The sequence below is a fragment of the Dama dama genome, chromosome 1 (genome assembly GCF_033118175.1).
Source record: "Dama dama isolate Ldn47 chromosome 1, ASM3311817v1, whole genome shotgun sequence".
Lineage (NCBI taxonomy): Eukaryota > Metazoa > Chordata > Mammalia > Artiodactyla > Cervidae > Dama > Dama dama.
Window position 1 is genome coordinate 63,092,267 of NC_083681.1, and position 23,691 is coordinate 63,115,957.

General features: G+C 40.9%; 1 protein-coding gene across 1 annotated transcript in view; it reads right to left on the reverse strand.

Annotated features, from left to right (window-relative positions):
• FBXO3 (F-box protein 3) overlaps positions 1–18,234 on the reverse strand; it is a 34,715-nt gene extending 16,481 nt beyond the window's left edge. Inside the window, exons 1-3 of the mRNA XM_061151690.1 lie at positions 18,097–18,234; positions 14,038–14,127; positions 11,571–11,734 (exon numbers count right to left, since the gene is read on the reverse strand). Coding sequence (XP_061007673.1) covers positions 11,571–11,734; positions 14,038–14,127; positions 18,097–18,200 — 358 coding nt within the window. The 5' untranslated portion in view covers positions 18,201–18,234. The remainder of the gene's footprint in view (positions 1–11,570; positions 11,735–14,037; positions 14,128–18,096) is intronic.
• Positions 18,235–23,691: the final 5,457 nt, after the last annotated feature.

Here is a 23,691-nt window from a genome sequence, read left to right on the forward strand (position 1 = left end):
TGGAATGGCAGGCACTGGTGAAATCCACATTAATTTTTCACATTACACTGCAAACTTAAGAGCATAGCTCATTTTTCTTAATCTAATAAACTTCTCTATTTAAAAAAACTCTCCAGAAGTCCTCTATAACAGATGTTGTTCAAGAGTCTTCACCAAGCTTCTCAATAAGGAATACAGGACTTAGGTGTAGGTTCATTCTAGGAGGACATTACCTAGCATTTGATTTTCATGTTTGTAAGCCTGCCGCATAAACTAGCTTCAAAAAGTATCATTACAAATACCAAGAGAAGAGAGTCACTCCCAGCAATGGCCCACCAGGCTACTGGGCCAAACCTTCTGCTTAGAAGTAGAAAAACTGAACAGAATATTGGTTTCAAGGTTTTTGGAGAACCAGCAGGGTCTGGGCTGGGGGAGGCTGGTCCAGAACAGGGAAACTGAGAGTCTGGTCAGGCCATTGGCGCTACCTTGTCTTTGAGGCAACTACCAATTCTGAAAGCAAACACAAAGCTGGGAAACAGAGCAAAGGCTTCAGCATTATCACAGGGCTGGGGATTTTCCAAAACTGATGAAAACAACTCAGGAAGCATTGTGATTACAAAGAAAACCACCACCTAGACACATTACTGGAAAACTGCTGAAAATCAAAGACAAAGAGAAATCTTAAAAGCAACCAGAGAAGGGGGAAAAGCCACAGTCACTTTCAGAGGAATGACAGTTGAGACTGATAGCTAAATTATCTACAGAACAACAGAAGCTAGAGTAGTATCTTCAAGTGCTGGGGAAAAAAAAAAAAAAAACACACCACCACCTGCTGACTAGAATTCTATATTTAGTCAATTTATACTTCAAAAGTGAAGATGAAATAAAAACATTTTTCAACCAAAAAAAAAAAAATCTGAAAATATTCAGCAGTTGCAGTCCCTAATTAAAAAAAAAATGCTAACAGGAATTCTTCAGGCAGAAGAAAAATTACCCCAGATGAAAGCATGAAGATACAGGAAGAAATAAAGGGCAACTAGAAGAGGTAAATATGGAGGTAAATCTAAAATAATATTGAACATATAAAATAGTAATAATGTTTTCAAAGATATAAAATATGTTGAAAACTAAAACCATAAAACTATAATACAAAAGATAAGAGGGAGGTAAAGAAATTTATTTTAAGGATCTTTCATTGTTCAGGAAGTGGTAAAAGTATTAATTTTACAATAGGCTTCAATTATGTCATATATACATATTTTAATTTCTAGACTAATCACTAAAAGAAGAAGTTAAATAAGAAAGGAAAGGAGGTATGGAATAAAAGATAATTAACAAGAATGCAAAAAAAGGAAAACCTGCTTAGGTGGCACCATTAAAAAGTAGAAACAAGGTATGCACACATGCCTGCTCAGTCACTCAGTCATATCCAACTCTTTGCAACCCCAAGGACTGTAGCCCACCAGGCTCCTCTGTCCATGGGATTCTCCAGGCAAGAGTACTGGAGTGGGTTGCCATGCCCTCCTCCAGGGGGCCTTTCCGACCAAGGGATCAAACTGCGTCTCCTGCATTGGCAGTGGATTCTTCACCACCGAACCACCTGGGCTTCCCAGCAACATAGTATATTTACATTCAAATGTATTAGTGATTATGTTAAATATAAACAGACTAAATAATCTAATTAAAAATCAGACTGACAGACCAGATGAAAAACAAAACACAATCATATACAAGAGGTACATCTTAAAGATGTAAACACAGAAAACTAAAATAGCTCTACTAAAATCATACAAAACAGACTTGAAGGCAAATAGCATTATTTGAGGTAATGGAGGACTTTCTGTAAAGGCAAAAAGGTTAAATTCACTACACAGGCATTATAACTTTAGTTTTGTACATCTAATAACACAGCTTCAAAATATATTTTTTAAATGACAGAATTAAAATGGAAAAAAGATTATAATTATAATGGGTATATTAGTTTTCTACTGCCACAATATTAGAAGTGTCAAGCAACACTCATTTACTATTTCACAGTTTCTGCAGGTCAGAATTCTGGGCATGACTCAATTGGATCTTCTGCTCAGGTCCCACAAGGCTGAAATCATGGTGTTAACTGGGGCTGCTAGCTCATTTTATGCATCCTTTGCTTGGGGTTCTCTTCCAGACTCATGGGTTATTGGCAGAACTTGGTTCTTTGCAGTTGCAGGACTGAAGCTCTCTGCTGAGAAGCCATCTGCCATTCCCTATCAGCTGGCCCTCTTCACAACATGCCAATTTGCTTGCTCATGGCCAACAGGAGAGATACTCATGCTCTGAATCTCTCTGACTTCTGGAAGGGCCCAGTTCCTTTTAAGTTCCCTCTGGGTCAGGCTTGCTCAGGATAATTTCCCTTTTGATTAATAATTAATTCAAAAACAACTAATTTTTGACTTTCATTACATTTGTATAACCCCTTTACCTTTTGTCGTATAATATGACCTAATCACAGGACTAAAATCAATTATATCCATAGTACCACTCATATTTAAGTCGAGGCAATCATTGTATCAGGCATGTACCACAAAGATGGGAATCTTGGAAACTTTCTCAGAACTCTGCCTACCACAGTAAGGAATTTTAACATATCTCTCTCAGTAACCAACAGAATAAGAAAACCAAAAACTTCATAAGAGTATAGATGATTGAATAAGATTAACAGTTTTTGCCTAATTATATATATAGTACTAATTGGCAACAATGGCAAAAAATATATAGGAGAGATACATATTCTTTTCAAGTATACATGGAATATTTCCCAAGATAAATTATATGCTGGACACACAACAAATCACAATAAATTTCAAATGACTGAACTCATATAGAGTATATTCTCTGATCACAGTGGAATTAAAACATAAATTACATTTAAAAGATTATAAAAAAGCCCCCAATGTTTGGAAATCAAGGAATACATTTCTATACAATCCATGGGTCAAAGAAGAAATCACAAAATATTTTGAACTGCATGTTAATGAAAACACAACATATTCAAACTTGTGGGATGAACTTAAAGCTATGTTTAAAGGGAAATTTATACACCTAAAGGGATTTGATGAAAATTAGAAAGGCTGAAAAATCTATAATCTAAGTAATCATCTCAAGTCAGGAAAAAGTGACAATAAAGTAAACTCAAAGAGAAGTCAGCAAAATTAATGAAATAAGAAATAAGATATTAATATACAGAGGATTGACAAAGACAAGTCAGTTCTTTGAAAACATTAATAAAATTGATTAGCCCTTCCTAGCAAAACTGATCAAGAATAACAGAAAGAAATAATAATATCAAATAATATCAGAAATGGAAAGGTGAAATCACTACTGATCCAGCGAGCATTACAAAGAGGATATTATGAAAAATTTTATAGCAATAAATTGGAAAATGTACACGAAGTACACAATTTCCTAGAAAAACACAACTTACCAAAACTGACATGAGACTAAGTAGAAAATCTGAGTAGTCCTAAATCTGATAAAGAAATTGAAATTTAATTTAAAAGCTTCCCACAATGAAAACTCCAAGATTGAATAGCTTCACTGGTAATATTCTACTAATCATTTAAACAAGAAATAAGACCAGGCTTACATAAACTCTTCCAGGGAACAGAAAAAGAGGCAACACTTCCCGACTCGTTTTACAAGGCCAGCATCATCTTGATACCAAAACCTGACAAGAACATTGCAAGAAAGGAAAATTACAGGCCAAACTCTCTCATGACCATAGATGTAAAAACCCCAAATACTAGCAAATTTAATCCAACAATATATAAAAAGGAAAAGATAATACATTCTAACCAAAGTAGTTTACTCCACGAATGCAAAACTGGCTTAACATTCAGAAAATCAATCAATGTAATTCAGAGCATTAACAGAATGAAGTAGAAAGGGATTTGATAAAATTCAATTATTCATTTAAAACACAAAAACAAAAAACCCTTTCCCCAAACTAGGATCTTAAGGGACTTCCTTCAATACGCTAAACAGTATCTACTAAAAACCTATAGCAAACATCATCTTGTTGAAAGCTCTCCCTCTGCAGTTGGAAAGATAAGGATACTCACTATTATCATTTCTACCCAATACTGCACTGAAGGCCCCAGCCAGTTCAATAAAGCAAGAAGAATAAAGAAATGACATATAGGGATTGGAAAGCCAGAAATAAAACCGTCATTCTACCTCCTCAAGGATATGCAAATTAAAATTACCATACACACACATTAGGAAGGCTAAAATAAAAACAATGACAACATTAAAGTGCTAGTCAGAATGTAAAGTGGTAAAACCGTTTTGGAAAATTAACAGTATTTTTTAAAGTTTAATGTAAGCATACTATACCACCCAACAAATGCAATCCTAGATATTTGCCTGATAGAAATATGCTCATAAGTACATCAAAAATGATTTAAAAACAGAAATAGAGTCACAGACGTAGAAAACAAACTTAGGATTGGGGGGCAGGGATAAATTGGAAGACTGGGATTGACATATACAGACTACTATACATAAAATAGACAACTAATAAGGACCTACTGTAAGGAACGGGGAACTCCACTCAACACTTGTAATGACGTACAAGGGAAGAGAATCTAAAAAAGAGTGGATATATGTATATGTATAACTGACTCCCTTTGCCATACAGCAGAAACTAACACAACATTTTAAATCAACTATGCCCTAATAAAAATTGCTTTAAAAATGATTTACAGTATTATTTATAATAGTCAAAGACTAGAAATAAACTATCCAGCAACAGTAGAATACATATATAAACTGTGGTCTAATCATATAATGGAATGTTTATACCATAACAAAAATGAACAAAATACTGTTACACACAACACAACTGAATCTCACAAATGAAAAAAATACTTTACACAAAATACACAGTTAATCATGCAAATTATATAAAGTTCAAAAAGACAGAAAACTACTCAGTGGCATTAGCAATCAGGATAGTGGTTACCCCCGAGAAAAAGAGCGGGTTCTAGGTAATTATTCTACTTTATGACCTGAAGGGTGTTACAATGGGCAAGTTCACATTGCAACAGTTTACTGAGTCGTATACTTATGATCTGTGCACATTTCTTTGTTTATTTTTTATTTTTGATCTGTGCACATTTCTCTAGGTTGGTTAACATCACTAGTGATAGCCTGTGGATATCACACACCTCCAGCTATGTGATAAAAGAAACAGTTCCCCTCAGTAGTAACCTGAAAACCCCTTAGTCCAATCTAATCGTGAGTAATACTTTAGACAAAGTCAGCCTGAGGGACATCCTGCAAAATACCTGACCAGTACTGCTTCAAAGTCAAGGCTGTGAAAGATAAGGAAAGGCTGGTGCCCGGAGCCAACACACGAGACCCTACCCCTAAAAAGGCCATAAGGGAGAAAACCTGACGGGCAAGGCGGATCAGGTTTTCAGGGGTTTCGAAAAAGTCACCTCACGAGACCCTACCCCTAACAAGGCCATAAGGGAGAAAACCTGATGGGCAAGGCGGATCAGGTTTTCAGGGGTTTTCGAAAAGGCCAGCTCATGAGATCCCACCCATGACAAGGTCACGAGGAGAAAGCCTGACAGGCAAGGCAGATCAGGTTTTCAGGGATTTCGAAAAGCTGCCCCCAGCGCTCACCTTAAAGATGATATCTGTCTTTCTGATGCCTGCCTCAATGGACTACTCCCTAATTTCTCTGACACAGGCAGGAAGGCCTTCCCCGATCTCTTCTCAAATAAGAATCAATTTAGAACTTTAATCAATAAGTTTCCCAGGTGGTGGTATTTTATGAGATTATTCAGGGTGAAAGGAGTGTTTTAATTTAAACTCCTTTGCTGGTAGTTTGTTAGCCAAATGCATTTATGCCCTTGGTACTAATATGCATGATTGCTTATAATATCCTAATCATAAACTAGCATATAGAACCTGATTATATAAAAGCCCTAATAGATATAGAGCCCTTTTAAGGGGTAAAGGAGTCCTATTAGAAAACATAAGAAAAATTATTCTATAGGTGGTTATTGGGTTGTGATTTGCTTGCTGTGTTTTTGCTTGCTGTATTTTTGCCTTTAATGTGCTAAGGTTGTGTTATAAAAACCATTGTTAAAAAAAAAAACAAAAAAAACCATTGTTAATATAGTTAAAGATCTAGAGAAATAAGAACTTAGCCCTAGTGTGGTAACAATGAGATGGTTGTTAATTGTCAGTCAGGAGTGCTAGGCAGAAGCTGCCTCACCAAAGTCGCAGTCAGTATGGGGTAAACTTCTTAGATAAACGCAACTGACAACTTTTGCAGAAAGATTAATTTTTGTATTAACAATAATATAATTCTACTCTGTACTATTTCCCTATGACACTGTTACCTTTCAGTTAAGGTCACCATAGAAACAAAAAATAGGTTTACATTCACCTGACTTGCATAAAATGTTAATAGGCCCCAAGGCCAGAAGATAATGTACAAGACCCTCATAAACTAGGAAGTACGCAGAAAACACCCTGGTTTCGTGACGAACAAGCTGATGTAATGTTAAACTATCTTCCCCTTAGAAGTGTACTAACTTAGGGTATAAAAGCTATGGTAAAAAATAAAGCATTGCCAGACTCTGCCAGACCCTGCAAACACCCCCGTCTGGTCATTCTCTCTCTCTCTCTCTCCGTCTGGTCATTCTCTCTCTCTCTCTCTCCGTCTGGTCATTCTCTCTCTCTCTCTCTCCGTCTGGTCATTCTCTCTCTCTCTCTCTCTCTGTCTCCCTCGCAGACTTGGCCCTGTCAAGGCTAGTCTCGCGTGTCTTCTCTCTCTCGCCGACGCCGTTCATCCTGAGGGTACCCCCTGCATCCTGCCGAGGCTGGACCGGCAGGCTGGGAAATTTCCACAGGCCAGAGGACAGTGAGGAGACACATGGCAACTAAATGAAAAAGGATCTAAAAGGCAACTGAGAAAGGATCCCACTGATGGAAAATCGGAGGAATTCCAAATAAAGTCCAGAGTTTAGTGAGCAGTAATGTGCCAGTGAAGACTTTAGTCTGACAAATGTCCCACGGGATGGCATGTTAGGAGAAACTGAAGCTGGCTGAGGGGTTCACAGGAACTCTTTGTGCTATCTTTGCAACTGTCTTGTGATGTAAATTACTACAAAAAAGTTTATTTTTTTTAAAGTTCAGTATGAAAGTAAACAAGCTGAAAAGCTATTTGAACCAGAAGTTGAATGAGAAAAAAATTACTAAAATTTATATGGTTAGTGCTACATGTTGGACATTTAACATGTAACATTAAGAAACCAAGCATTTCTTGCAAAGAGATAGCAAGACAGAAAAAAATAAAATGACAACAAGGAAACATGGTGAAAGACAAATATAAGGAAATATGTTTTAGAGGGGCATCCTACTCTGACAGAATTTGGGAGCCAGACAGACCAGGGTCAAATCTCAGTTCTACCAATTACAGCTGGCCCTCTGTATCCACGGTTGTGGAACACAAGGATACAAAGGGTCAACTATGGGACTTGAGCATCTTTGGATTTCGATATCCTCAGTGAGCCCTGGAACCAATCCCTTGTGGATACCATGGTATGACTAGACTGACTGTGATCTCTGGCAAGTTATTTCACCTCTTTAATCCGGTTTCCTCCTCTGCAAAATAGAAGATGATAACCACCTACAGAGAATTAGAGAGAGGATTAAGTAACTTTCAAGTATTTAATAAATACTTGAAATACTAATAAAGTGCTTTCCTGGCCCCCAGCCTATTTGCATGAGAAAGCGGCGAAAAAATTACTAGGAGCCAAGAGGCCTAGAGTTCTAGAGTTTATCTCTGTTCCTCACCAGCTATAGGACCCTGCATAAGTCACCTAAAGTCTCTGAGACTGTTCCTTTACCTACAAAAAGAAAAGGGCTGTTATAAATCAGAGATCCACAAACTACAGCCTGCAGGCCAAATGCCGCCTACTTCCCTAAATAAAGTTTTCTTGGAACACTGCCACACCCATTTGTTGTTGAATTGTCTATGGCTGCTTTCCCACAATAGCAGAGCTCAACAGCTGTCACAAAGGCCATCTACCTATCAAAGCCTAAAATATTTACTAGCTGGTCATTTAAAGAAAAAGTCCGCTAATCCTTGGTCAAAATGATCTCTAAGAAGTCCCTGGACTCAAAAAATGTTAAGTCAACATTTAAGGTTAATATGAACTTCAAAGACATATGATATATACCATTAGACAGATTGCAACCGGGAACTTCCAGATGTACAAGTTGGTTTTAGAAAAGGCAGAGGAACCAGAGATCAAATTGCCAACATCTTTTGATCATTGAAAAAGCAAAGAGAAATCCAGAAAAACATCTTACTTCTACTTCATTGACTACGCTAAAGCCTCTGACTGCATGGATCACAACAAACTGTGGAAAATTCTTCAAGAGATGGGAATACCAGACCACCTTACCTGCCTCCTGCAAAACCTGTGTGCAAGTCAAGAAGCAACAGTTAGAACTGGACATGGAAGAACAGACTGGCTCCAAATTGGGAAAGGAGTATGTCAAGGCTGTATATTGTCACCCTGCTTATTTAACTTATATGCAGAGTACATCATGTGGAATGCAGGCTGGATGAAGCACAAGCTGGAATCAAGATTGCTGGGAGAAATATCAATAAACTCGGATATGCAGATGACACTACCCTTATAGCAGAAAGCAAAGAGGAACTGAAGAGCCTCTTGATGAAGGTGAAAGAGGAGAGTGAGAAAGCTGGTTTAAAACTCAACATTCAGAAAACAAAAGACCACGGCATCTGGTTATCACTTCATGGCAAACAGACAGGGAAACAATGGAACCAGTGACAGACTTTATTTTCTAGGGCTTCAAAATCACTGTGGATGGTGACTACAGCCATGAAATTAAAAGACACTTGCTCCTTGGAAGAAAAGCTATGACAAACCTAGACAGCATATTAAAAAGTAGAGATATAACTTTGCCTACAAAGGTCAATCTAGTCAAAGCTATGGTTTTTCCAGTGGCCATGTATGGATGTGAGAGCTGGACAATAAAAATGGCTGAGTGGGGAAGAAATGATGCTTCCAACTGTGGCGCTGGAGAAGACTCTTGAGAGCCCCTTGGGCTGCAAGGAGATCCAACCAGTCAATCCTAAAAGGAATCAACCCTCAATATTCATTGGAAGGTCTGATGCTGAAGCTGAAACTCCCAATACTTTGGCCACCTGATGCGAAGAGCCGACTCACTGGAAAAGACCCTGATGCTGGGAAAGATTGAAGGCAGGAGGAGAAGGGGACGACAGAGGATGAGATGGTTGGATGGCATTATCGACTCAATGGACATGAGTTTGAGCAAACTCTGGGAGATGGTGAAGGACAGGGAAGCCTGGCATGCTGTAGTCATGGGGTCACAACAAGTCAGACATGACTGAGTGACTGAACAACAACATGCCAGGATACTATAATTTCAAGATACTTAATAAAAATTTTCCCAAAGCCCAGTGCCTATCTGCTTTCCAAGTTTCCTATCTGTAATCTCCCTACCTTTGAAATTGAGTCAGGGACTATGGCCCCTGAGATGAATAGCTAAGTTCCTGACTCAGTCCTAAAACTCAAAGGTCTACATGAATAGAACCCCCAATTTTCTAGATTTCAGAGCATTTGTCCTATTCCAACTCATAGCAAAGACCCCAGAGAACTGGCACCTGGGAGTGAAATAGGGGCTGTTAAGGAATTCTCTGACAACCTCACCTACAACTACTAAGAACACAACTGTGAGCAGGGAGCCTGGGAATACCAACTGAGTGCCCCCCTAAAAAACTATAAAAGAGAAAAGGAAGAGGCTGCTATGTACCCTTAGTTTCTTCCTTTCCTGGTAGCTCCGTGCCTCAAATGAGAACAACAAATATATTCTCATAGTCCAAATACCCTAGTATTAGACTAACTCTCTAAGAGTCCTAAGACAATCTAAACAGAATAGGTCCTCTCTTCCTTCAACAGCTGTGAAGACCGCAGCTCTGGAATCAGTCCTGTATTCAAATCCTGGCTCAGTCTTTGCTTTGCGATGGCAAACAACTTACTTAAGATTTTTTTGCCTCAGGTAACTCACCTATAAAATGAGAATAGTAATTGCCTACCTCATAGGATTTTGGCAATTTAAATGGAATAATACACAGTACTTAGCTTAGCGCCTAGCTTTGTGTTTAACAAATACTAGCTACTGCATGCTTGCTTCATGCTAAATCACTTCAGTCACATAGGACTCTTTGAGACCTTATGGACTGTAGCCTGCCAGGCTCCTCTGTCCATGGGATTCTCTAGGCAAGAACACTGGAGTGGGTTGCTATTTCCTCCTCCAGGGGATCTTCTCAACCCAGGGATCAAACCTGCGTCTCTTACATTTCCTGCATTAGCAGGAAAGTTCTTTACCACTAGTGCCACCCAGGAAGTCCACTAACCTTTACATATTTTACATATCACCACCAAATTACCTATTTTCAGAATTATTTTCCTCTTGAAATTTTTCAACCCCACATACGAAGTAGATGATATTTTTCTTTTCTTTCAAGAAAAGAAACTAATAAAAATATTAATCAAGGGTACTTTCCTTTAAAGCTCTACTCTCTCTACCAAATTATTCTTTCTTCTACTTCCTTGCAATTCAGTTTTAAGTAACTGGTCATGCGATCATGATTGTAAGAAATTCATATTTGCATGGAAAAGTACAGCAGAAATATGAAATGTAAAAGGAATGCTTTTTCAAAAGAGACCTCACTTCAAAAGGAATATGTTTGAGAAGAACTAATTCCATTTTCACCTTAGCAAAACCAAAACACATATAAAATTCCTTTTAGTGGAAAAACCTGAAAAAAATTGGAAGCTAAAGCAGATAAGTAGCACCTCCAATCCATTTATGTATTTCTTGGGCATAAATTTAAAAATCAAAGTAATGGGAAATAGCCTGTTAATATTTCTCGCCAAAATTGGACAATAATAGTATGGTAGACACAGCACAGATTCTGGGGTCAAATAAACCTCACTTCAAGTCTTAGTTTCATTATTCTGTAAACGTCAAAGTAGGGATGAAAGTTTTCCCCATTCTATTATGCTGCTTTTCAGATGCTTTAAAACCCAGTCTGTCACTATTTGGTCTTTCCTAATATCAGGCTGTTAAGTAAACACTTACTTGTACTGAAAACAGGGAAGAGGGTTGATAGAGCAGGCAATTCTTCAATTAAAAAAGAAAGTCTTTTCAAAGAAATTACAACAGGTATCCTCAAGCAATTTTAGCATTACTAGTTTCTTTATGTAAAACAAATGTAAAGATCAAATGAGTTCAGCCTTCCCTTCTAATAAAGAATCATGTGGGTGCTGAGGTAGGCAAAAATAGGGCAAGCACCAGAACCAGAGTCCTCTTAGCAAATCAGGCTTCTGATTTCCTTGACCAAATGTGAATGATGAATTACCGATAATGTTGGATTAGCACAGATCAGCATAGGAGATAGAAACCCAAAGTTATTTAACCTATTTATACTAGAGTAACTAAAATGAAGAAGGGAGACCCTGCATTCCCAATACCTTTCAGAGATAAAACCATCCGAGGACATCTGGGTTCCAGGTATTTCTTGAGATCATCCCAGGCCTTCTTAATAGCAGCATAATGGTCAATATATCTTCCTACATCAGAGTAAGTATCAATGAAGAGGGATTTCCAACACTGGTTCTTCTGTGTTTTCTCTTCCCTAAATAGATTTAAAAAATAAAATTAAAAATCTTTTACAATGAAATTAGCATATATTTTAGACACTTATCAACATACTTTATTGGGAATCTGTGGCTACTTTTGTCTTCCTTTTCATTTATTTTAGCTACAAATGAAGACTAGATAATAAACAGTGACACATACATCAAAAAATTTAACAAGTTATTCCTGGAATAGTGGGATTATGAGTCACTTATTTTTTTACTTTCTATTTATTATTTTTGTTAAGTTTTCTAATCCTTAATAAGATACAATATGAATAACATATGGGATATGAATTTCTTTTTTTTTGGGGGGATATGAATTTCAACTTACTCCTAAAAACATACCAATTGTAAAATTTTAAAATATATATTTGGTTTTTCTATTTTAGAGAACATTTAGAAACAAATGATAGGCTATATTAATCTAATTTATCTACACTGGATTAACTAGAGAATCAATATAGCACAGCAAAGGAATCAAAATTCAACATTTCTGTTTGGTACAATGCCACAGACATTTATTGTCTATTTAGCCACTGAGGACACTGAAAATAATGCACATTTTTTGCCTTCAAAGAATGTAGTCTAATCAGGGAGAAAAAGTGAAATATAAATTTAAGAGTCAGAAGTGGGAGAGGATAAGGCAGCCAGAAAAAGCTTTAGGGTAACATACTAGCAGCTTGGACCTTATCCTGCAGTGATTAGAGAGCCACTGAAGAGCTGTAACGGGGCAGTGAAAGGAGCGGACCTGTGGCTGTGGTTTGGGAGGGGTGTATACTAGAGGTTCAGAGACCGGCTGGAAAGGTTCTGCAGCAGTCCTGGTAAGGGACGACGAACGGAACTAAAGCTGTGGTGGCTAAATGGAATGAGAAGAAAGATTCAAGAAACATATAGGGGCTAAAATCAGAAAGGCTTGGTCACTAAATGAAGGGAGGGAGAGAAGGAGAGAAGAGGCGTAGGATGATTCCTCTCTCTGGCTTGGATGCCAGGATGGATGGTACTGCTATGACGGCAGGAATGCAGGAGGATCAGGTTTAGGGATGGGGAGAAGAACAATTCAGGGTGTTGTATGTACATATGTGTGTGTTTTTTGGGGTGAGGGGAGTGGTAGGAAGGAAGTAACCTTTTATTCATCTAAGTAATACACATATTATTAAAACCAAAAAGTACCAAAGAACTTATAATGAAAAGCGAGGCAGTCTCCTAAGTCAACTCCTCAAAGGAAACTTTAGTTACTTCTGGAAGGTATCTCTATAATTCTAAATGCTTATTCCTCTAGCTGTTTTTTTAACTTTTTAAATTTTTGGCTGCGCTGCGTCTTTGCTGCTGCGTCTGAGCTTTCTATAGTTGAGGTGAGCGGGGGCTACTCTCTAGCTGTGGTGTGAGGGCTTCGCATTCCAGTGCCTTCTCTTGTTGCAGAGCACAGGCTCTCGAGCACATGGGCTTCAGCAGTTGTGGCGAGTGGCCTCAGGAGTTGCAGCACACAGGCTCAGTAGTTGTGGCACTTGGGCTTAGCTGCTCCACAGCATGTGGGATCTTCTTGGACCAGGGATTGAACCCATGTCCCCTACGTTGGCTGGCAGATTCTTAACCACTGGATCACCAGGGAAGTCCCTATTCCTCTAGTTCTTGGTTTATCAACTTTATATCTATCTACTGATACCCCAAAGAATCAATAAAAGGTCAGGATGAAGCAATACTTAAAACTCCTTCTTCCTCATTCTTTCTCTTCCCAATGTTTAGAGGCTCTGTTATTTTTAGTTCCACTCAATAGCTTAGCTTTGAATAATATTTTTAAACCTCTGTTTCTTGCTTCACCAACTTCAGTTACCACCTGACTCCCCTCAACCTAAGGAAAAGATATTAGCAATCCTACCCTTTTTTTCCACCTTTTCCAACTCCCACCTTCTGTCATCTACACTTTTCTTCTATCAAATTAATTAAAATTTACTGAATTCAGTGAACCCTGTGGGTCATCCAGTGGAAAGGTCCAGCAGACAGTTATGCAAACAAATCTGGGGTTCAATGGCAATGTCTGGGGTGGACACTCAGGTTGGGGAGTTAGAAGTATACAAGTCATCTCTACAAACTGCAGCAGTATATGCAGGAGACTTCACAGATGCAGAAGAGCAGTCAGCCAAGGACAGAAGCTTGGAGAACACCTGCTTTTCCTGGCAGGCACAAGAAGAGCCATCAAAGGTGTTAAAGAGACAAGGCTTAGAGAGGGGAATCAGGATAGACTAGCACTAATGAAAGCCAAGAGCCCAATTTCAAGAATACATGTTCCCCAAATACTCACTCGGATATCAGCCAGTATTTTTTGCAATGTCTTCTCCACAGCGGATCATGACTTGAGAGCTGGCTGAGTCTTCGACTGACATAGCAACAGCTAGCAGTAACCAGATTCATGGTTAGTATAAAAGAAAACAAGAAAGCAATTTAGAAATGAAGATGAAAATAGTCAATGTTCTGTTTTGCTCCTTTTGCTTTTCTTCCACTATCTACCCTTATAACTGCAAAACAGTATTTTCTAAACCTGTTTAACGTGTTAGCTAGTATAATTACCTTGTGAGTGGTGAAATCTTAACTATTTGAGTTCACAAACACACTGCAAAATGTCTACAATTTTAATTTTCACACAAAAGTCTATGAAACATATAAACCATTGGAGTTATTTTAAATCAAAGAGTTTCCTATACTCATTATTGGGGCAGTAATCATTTCTACAAATAGAAATGTTACTCAGATGTGAACAGTGTTTTTTCTTTTTAAGATCTGTGAGACATTTGATATTAAATACACATGGCTTCTGTTTGTTCTAATTTTTTTTCTTAACAGGAATATGTAGCCAAAAACACTTTTCCATTAGAGAAATTATTGGAAAACCAACTTATAAAAGATGTTAAGATTCACAACAGTTCTGATTCAGTATCTACAGCTATTCAACTTAGTGTCAACTGCTCAAAGATATGAAATATTAGAAACAATTTTCTTATTACATAGAGATTTCTAACACAATAGTGCTTGATTCCTGTAAATCCTTCCCTATGTGATTAACTCAAAAAAGAATGAACTTAAGATTTAAAAAAATGGATTTCTATCCTTTCAGAAGGGAAATTACAAGTTAGAGAGAGTAGGTAGGTATTAAAAGATTTTACTTGGGCAATAACTAATCAATTAAGGGAATCTTAAATCACATAGGATTTGTCAAGGCCATGAGTGGGGCATGTTAAAAAACAACTGATGCTAAACAGAGTAGGCTTTGTTCATTTTTCAGATTTTACACAAACATCATTCTCATCCTTTTCAGCCACTCTCAGGATACACCCAAACTAACATTTGCAAAACTAGGAATCCCTCCAATTTTGTGAATTCAAGAGTCCCCTATCTCTTTTTTAGGTCCTTCTCCCTCAATATCCCAAGAGTTAAACAACATAAAAGAATCTCTGGAATGTGCACCAGAGGTGATTTTTGATGGACATCAAGGATGAAAACTACTGCCCTAGAGCTTCTGACTCAGTCAGCATGGGGTGACGTCTGCACCTCAGGCATGATATGTATATTTTTAAAGTGCCACATATAATTCTGATATGCAGTGAGACTCAAACTGTACAGTTTACATTACACAATGACCCCAATAGACTAATCAATCCAACCCAAATGGGCGGGACACTTGAAAATTCTGGGCTACATACTACAGAAAAGAAGTCACAGAAACTTCTGTGGATAAAATTCGAAGGCATTTGTGTCAACTTGTTTGGGCTAAGGGATGCCCAGATAGCTGGTTAAACACTATTTCCTGATGTGTCTGTAAGATGGTGCCGGAAAAGATGAGCCTTCGAACTGGTGGACTAAGTGAGCCAAACAGCCCTCCCCAATACAGGTGGGCATCATCCGATCCATCGAGGGCCTGAATAGAAAAAAGAGGCAAAGGCAGGTTGGATTTGCTCTCTGCTTGACCACTATTGTGGGACACTGATCTTATCCCACCTTTGGCACTCCTGGTTCTCAGGCTTTTAGACCCAGACTGGAATCACTTCTCCAGCTCCCTTCAAACTAAACCACCAGCTTTCTTGGGTCTCCACCTTCCACATGGCAGCCTATAGGAAAGAGCCTCTACAATTCATGAGCAAATACCTTAAAATAAGCCACACACACACATATTGGTTCAGCTTCCTTCAAGAACCCTGACTAATACAGTATTCAACTCAGTTTACTTCTACAAACATTTATAGAGGGATCATGTCACTTTTGTTTAAAACTTTGATTACGACCTAAAACATTTATAATAAATTTGAACTCCTCACCTTGTTTTACAAGGTCCTTCATGATCTCACCAGTCTCTGCTCAGCCTCTCTGCCTGTGAGTCACTCCCTACCTCCTGCAACACCAGTCTCCTAGCTTTTCCAACAGGCTCTGCTATCCTCCAATCAGCTCCTGAAAACACCATTCCTTCTGCCAGGACTGTTCTATGCTGTCTATCATATATGGCAGCTCCTTCCAGTCTGAATCAGCTCCTTAACAGAGTCACTGATTCATTTCCTTCAGAGCACACAGCAGTTCTTGTAATTATGCACTTGCTTGCTCTCCATCTTGTCCACTAGACTGTAAGAGCTTATAAGAGGATCCTTATGTGTCTTGTTCACTATTGTTTCCCTAGCACTTAATAGGCTGGCACACAGAAACACTCAAAAAAACAAAAGCAAAAACCTGTTGAATAAATGGCAACTACAAAGACAAACAACACAGTCTTTATATTTGAGAAAATGCACAATCTATCTGGTGTGGTCAATGAACTCTGCAATGGGAGGAAGAAAGGTAGAGATCGGACTCAGGAGAAGGGGTCTTAAAGGAATTCCATCTCGCTAGGATGAGAAGAGGGGAGCACGGCATTCCAGGCAAGGTCAAGAGATTAAGCCACAGAACAAAAAAAAGCACAAGTGTGGTATGCTGGCTGAGGTCAATTTGCCTAGAGTGGACTATGTCCAATAATAAGGGCCTTAAATGCTCCCTGAAGTTTAGGTTAAAATCCGTAAATAACGAGGGGCTTTTTAGGATCTGTCTTAGAAAGATCACTCTGGGAGCAATGTAGCCCATTAGATCAAAAGAGTGTGTGTAGTGTTAGATTTCTAAAAGGCTATAGCAACACAATATTTCAGATGAAAGTTTGCAGCTGGAACAGACTTTTCCAAAGAAAAGACAAACTTTATTACAAGCGTGAGTAGAAAAAAAAAAAAAAGCGTGAGTAGAGAAAAATGTTTTCTAGAAAAATAAGTGTTACAGGTATTAATATACATAGGAGCCAGAAACTGGAGTTATGTCTCTGTCACCACTTAGCTAGACAAACCAACAGCTGCTACTAACTTCAAGAAAGCTGCAAGTCTACAAGGATCCCTGACAACACAGGGTACAGTCACCAAACTGCTAGAATCCAATGGTTAACCAAACAAAACAAAACAAAACGAATCTCTCCTACCTATCCTTAAGAGGGCGACTTTGCCTCCTCTGCAAATATATACGGTGGCCCAAGAAAGAGGCATGCCACCAGCTGTCAAGGGTGTAAACAGCGCCATTTCTTCCACCATTCCAGGCAGTCCCAAGCGCTGAAGGAACCCGGCATTTAACAACCCCTACCAGCAACCGGTGTTTATTTTTGGAACAGAGGCCGGCAACTTGGGAAACCCAAAGCATACAGGAGGGAAGATGGTCACCTGTATCGCACCACCGGAAGTCAGTACCAAAACAAAATCCAACATGCAACCGTTAAAAGGAAGGCTGAAAACGAAACAATTACCCAGCGGAGAAGTCTGAAAGTGAACCTGCCAGATATAATATTGCCGCAGAAGTCGCACCCCGGGGTGAGCGGGTCGGCCCGGCCCCTCTCCCGCGTCCCACTGGCCCACTTTGGCGCCCGACTCCGAAGGCCTCCGGCCCAGGCAGAGAGAGGAGAGTGCTCTGCCGCCGGGACGGAGACTTTTTCAAAGCGGCCAAGGCTGCCGGAATCGGGCAGAGACGCCGGGGGTCCGGAGGTGCGGGCCGCGGGGGTCCGTGGGCCTGCAGCCGGGAGCAGTATCTCCCCGCTTCCAACTGGGCCTCGCTGAGGCCCAGGAGAGAGGGCTCTTGTCGCTCCTCAGGCATGGGCCCCAGACGCGAGGAAGACCTCAAGGCGGGGCCCCTTCCGCCGCGGTCTCACCCCGGCCCCCCGGGGGACCCTGCAGGATCAGGGTGGTCCTGGCGTCTCCTTCTAGGTGACACCCGAGTCCAGGTTGGGTCGGCGAGCCGGGGCCCCGTCCTTCCTGCCTTACGCCTCCTCCCTTACCCGCGACCCCCTCCCCTGCCATGTGCCTCGTCCCATTACTTGATTAGGTCCCGGTAGTCCAAGAAGGATAAGATGAGGAGCAGGGGGTCGGTGGGCAGCGATTCTAGGGTCAGGGGCGCAGACTCGGTATCCACGGCCGCCATCTTGCCTGGCCCGGTGCAGGCCTGGCCACGCCCCGGCCACGCCCCGGCCACGCCCCCTCCTCCACAGCCCGCGCCGCTCCCCCGCCACCGGCACAGGTTTGTTATGTAATCAACAGGAGAGCAGGATAGCCCCGCCCACAGGGCGGCCCGATAGGCGGTTCCCCGGAAGGCTCCGCCTTCTGCCCTGCAGGCCGAGCGCGCGTACCTCGGTGTCCGGCTCACCCGAGGTACTCTAGCTCTGCCGGGTGGCCCCTGTGCTCTCCCTCAGATCCCCGGGCTCCCTCCTCCCATTCCGATCCCTAAACTTGCCCAGTCCGGACCTCTTTGAGAGTTTATTACCAAATTTGATTGGGTCACTCTCGCCCCTCACGAGAAATTTTACATCCGCTATCCTTGAAGCGTGACCTCAAATCTCACAGTATATTCTCTCTCTGCCTTTGGCCCCCAAATCCATTGTTTCTCTTCGTTTTCCGACCGAGAAATCCCTCGTTTCTCTCTTTAGCCTCCTTGGCCCGGCGTGTCGCTTACACACAGCAGGAGCCTTGTCCACTCTGTAGGCGGCAGGGTTGGGAATCAACTAGAGGCGCCGGTGGAAGGCTCTTCTTCCAAACTAAGGAAATGGTCATCGAGGGCATAATTTTAAGCCCCTCCCAAGTAAAAGATGCATAGGGTCTGAATCTATTTGGTGCTCCCAATTTGGTCATCACGGTTGTTTGTAATGCAAGTGTATAATAATTTCTTTCTTTTTTTTTTTTTTTTGTCAAGATTTATTTTCAGAGGGTTAGGTACTTAAGATGTGAAGGGGGGGTTGAGGCCTCAATGGGCTTGGTTGAAGCACTGATGGTCACTCTTTAGCTTTGACAAGAAGGTATTAAAGTGGAGATGGGGGACATGTCCTGGACTGTGAGCTAAGGAACAGATCACTTAGCAGATTTCTTCTTTTCTGTTTCTTTTCCAATGCAGTGTGGTGTAAAGAGCTTGAGGGAGTTCAGTCAGACCTGGACTTCATACATCTGTTGTTTACTAGAAGTGGAATGGTGAGCTAGTTAATTATGCCTAAGTTCTATGAGCTTGTTTTCATGCATGCATGCTCACTGGCTTCAGTCATGTCCAACTTTTTGCAACCCTATGGACTGCAACCAGCCTCGCTCCTCTGTCCAGGGGATTCTCCAGGCAAGAATACTTGAGCAGATTGCTATGGGGGGAATCTTCCTGACCGGGGATCAAACCCAGGTCTCTTGCATCTCCTGCAGGCAGATTCTTTACCGCCGAGTTACTAGGAAAGCCCATGTAACTGTTTACTCAGCTCTACCATCTGTCCCCTAAAGTGGTTTATGGATGCCCATAAAGATTTGTGTAAATGACTGGCTAGATATTAAAAAATGTTAATTTTTTAACACCCTGTACAAGCCTGTACATACATCCATCACCAAGTTTTACAATCTTTGCCACATTCTGGAGAAAGTTGCCTACTCTTTGGAAAAGCAGAAATGATTCTACCCTTCCCATCTCACCCCCCTCCCCAACAACAAAATACTCCATTTCCTCAATTCACCATACCATTTAGTGGTTCAGTTCATTTTATTCAGTTCATTCAGTTCAGTTGCTCAGTCATGTCCAACTCTTTGCAACCCCACGCACTGCAGCACGCCAGGCTTCCCTATCACCAGCTCCCGGAGCTTGCTCAAACTCATGTCCATCAAGTTGGTGATGCCATCTAGCCATCTCATCCTCTGTTGTCCCCTTCTCCTCCTGCCTTCTATCTTTCCCCGCATCAAGGTCTTTTTTAATGAGTCAGTTCTTCGCATCAGGTGCCAAAGTATTGGAGTTTCAGCTTCAGCATCAGTCCTACCAATGAATATTCAGGGTTGATTTCTTTTAGGATTGACTGGTTTGATCTCCTTGCAATCCAAGGGACTCTCAAGAGTCTTCTCCAACACCACAGTTCAAAAGCATCAATTCTTCGGCACTCAGTTTCCCTTATTGTCCAACATTCACATCCATACATGACCACTGGGAAAACCATAGCCTTTTTCTCTATACAGACCTTTGTTGGCAAAGTAACATCTCTACTTTTTAATATACTGTCTAGGTTTGTCATAACTTTTCTTCCAAGGAACAAGTGTCTTTTAATTTCATGGCTGCTGTCACCATCTGCAGTGATTTTGAAGCCCAAGTAAATCAAATCTCTCACTGGTTCCATTGTTTCCCCATCTGTTTGCCATGAAGTGATGGGACAGGATGCCATGGTCTTCATTTTTTGAATGTTGAGTTTTAAACCAGCTTTCTCACTCTTCTCTTTCACCTTCATCAGGAAGCTCTTTAGATCTTCGCTTTCTGCCATAAGGGTAGTGTCATCTGCATATCCGATGTTATTGATATTTCTCCCACCAATCTTGATTCCAGCTTGTGCTTCATCCAGCCCGGCATTTCACATGATGTACTCTGCATATAAGTTAAATAAGCAGGGTGACAATATTACAGCCTTGACATACTCCTTTCCCAATTTAGAACTAGCCCATTGTTCCATGTCCAGTTCTAACTGTTGCTTCTTGACCTGCACACAGATTTCGCAGGAGGCAGGTCATGTGGTCAGGTATTCCCACCTCTAAGAATTTTCCACAGTTTGTTGTGATCCACACAGTCAAAGGCTTTAGCGTAATCAATGAAGTAGAAATAATGTTTTTCTGGAATTCTCTTGCTTTGTCTATGATCCAATGGGTGTTGGCAACCATACCATTAAGGCCTTATAATTATGGTTTTGTCTAATATTTATAACCCCTTTCCTCCCCCACTCCCACTGTATTAATTGTGTTTTTTATATTCTGTATCTTATGATATTTTGACATCCTAAAAATCTTGCTGGCTAGAGACAGACTGACCTCCCAGGGCTAGCTAGTTCCTAAAGATAACAAACAACTTGGACACACCTCTCGTATGCTTGCCAACCACCCCCTTTATCTAACCCTCTCACTCACAGAGCCACCACTTCCCCTGCCCTGTGTCATCTCAGGCAATGAGAGAACACCCCAATAGTCCGAAGACCCCCATTTATTGTTTAGATCAGCCAGTCCCAGGCTGTTTGTCCTGGGTCAGGAAGATCCCCTGGGGAAAGGAATGACTACTAACTTCAGTATTCTCCCCTGGAGAATTCCATGGACAGAGGAGCCTGGCAGGCTACAGTCCGTGCGGTCACAAAGAGTCAGACACGACTGAGCAACTAACACTTTCACTTTACTTTTCAAGCTGTTTACTCTGCCCTGCCCAGTGCAGACTCAGATACAGTCTCTGGCCTAAATTTGCCTCTTGCTCCTGCTTTTGCCTCCTGACCCAAACCTGATGCTTCCATGGGGACCCTTCATGGCATGGTGTGCCCCTTTCTCTAGGGAAATGTAATTAAAAAAACAAAAAACAAAAAACTTCTTTCCATGGCACTGATCTGGTCATGGTGTCACTCAGTCACTGCCATAAACTGAAATCCCACAGTACAAATGAGAGACCCACCCAGCAAAAACCCAAACTGCAGCAAACAAACAAAAAAACCCCTTGTGCTTATATGTCTATGCTTCCAAACTATTTGTGCACATAGTTAGAGCATTTACTGAATTGGATTCAGGTCAGTTATTCCATGTCTGTCTCTCTCATTCTTAGTCGCTCAGTCGTGTCTGACTCTTTGTGACCCTATGAACTGATGCCTGCCAGGCTCTTCTGTCCTTGGAGATTCTCCAGGCAAGAATACTAGAGTTTGTTGCTACATACCAGGCTGTAAACTCTGTCTTTTACATCCTTGTTACCCAGGGTCTAGTATGACATTCAATAAGTAGAAAGTTTAAATTCCAGTTGAATGGATAAAGACAGAACTCTCATTTCTATTTACAAGAGAACCGTACCTGTTGATACAGGTAAAGTTTATAAAGGCATTTGATCCTAATTCATGTTTGTCTCTATTTCTCCCTCAAATGGGCTACTTGTTTTAAATCTGAAAGCTGGTAGGAGTTTCATGCATGCCCAGTCACTTCAGTCATGTCTGACTGTTCGCAACCCTATGGGCTGTAGCCTACCAGGCTCCTCTGTCCACGGGATTTTCTGGGGAAGAATACTGGAGAAGGTTGCCATTTCCTCCTCCAGGGGATCTTTCCGACCCAAGGATGGAACCTATGTCTCCTGCATTGGCAGGCAGATTCTTTACCACTGAGCCATCTGGGAAGCCTAGTTGGACTTTCAAGTAGACTGTATTTGCTTCTGCTATCCTATTGCATTTTCCTTCTTTTTGGACTTGGTCCAGTTATGACCTAATGAAAAGACCAAAAGTGTGAAGTTGCTCTGTCATAGCTAGGATTAAGGTGAGGTAAGAGACGTACTCACCTGGGACACAAAATTCAAGGGAGTATGAAAAAAAAAAAAACCTCAGTAATCAAGATGAATGATATTTTAATGCAATATTTTTTTTAAAAAAATGCAAAAACCCCATGGTGAACAAAATAACAAAGTCTTAGACAAAAATGGGATCCCACAATGCTATGCAAGCCATATTGGACCCTAAGCCAAAAGGAAAAAAACAAATGTGCACTTAAATATATGTTTTTATGACTTTTCAAATGGTTATTGTTTTTTTCCTAGAAGGCCAGAAGGGAGCGTTCAGGTCGAGGACTTGCTTCCCCTATGTAGCAAGGCTCAGAGCTCCTGCCATCCTTGGGTAGGGGGGTACCATCAGGTTGCTGGCCCCTTCTGTCATAGGCCATACCTCCCCAGGGAAGTGACCGCAGCCCAGACTCCATTTTTCTCCCCAACATGGTAGGAAGCAGGTCGAGGAGGTTGGGGGGAGCAATGCAGGTGAGCAGTCCCCAGGAAAGCCCTTTTCTGAGCTGTGGCTTCCTGTCACCGCCCCCCATACCCCCAGTCTTGACTGGAAAGGCGTAGGAAGAAGGAGCTGGGACTTGGCTATCTGGGTCCCCTGGACTAAGGTCGAGGGTGAGGGCTCTATAGCCTTTGTGCCTTGGTGGGAGAGACAGTCACTCCAAGTCTGCTAACAGTTTTGGAAGCTAGTTTCTAAAGGGCATGGAAGGATTTCACCAAAATAGCATTTGCTTGCCATTAATATTTCTAGTGGTACATCAGAATGCACAAGACTCTGAAAGAAGAGTTCATACATGGCATTAAAAAAGAGGAGATTTGTCTATTTTCTCAGGAATAGAGATAGATAATGCCTGAGAAATACATACACTCACACGTTCTCTTTAAAAGCCCAGTGTCACCTTGGTTAGTGGCAAGTAGTTCTTAGTGCCCAATACCCTACCTCCTTACACATAGTTACACTTTAGCTTCATCACTCACTGGTGGCTCAGACAGTAAAGAAACTGCCTGTAATATGGGAAACGTGGGTTCACTTCCTGGTTGGGAGGATCTCCTGGAGAAGGGAATGGCTACCTACTCTAGGATTTTTGCTGGGGAAATTCAATGGACAGAGGAGCCTTACGGGCTACAGTCCATA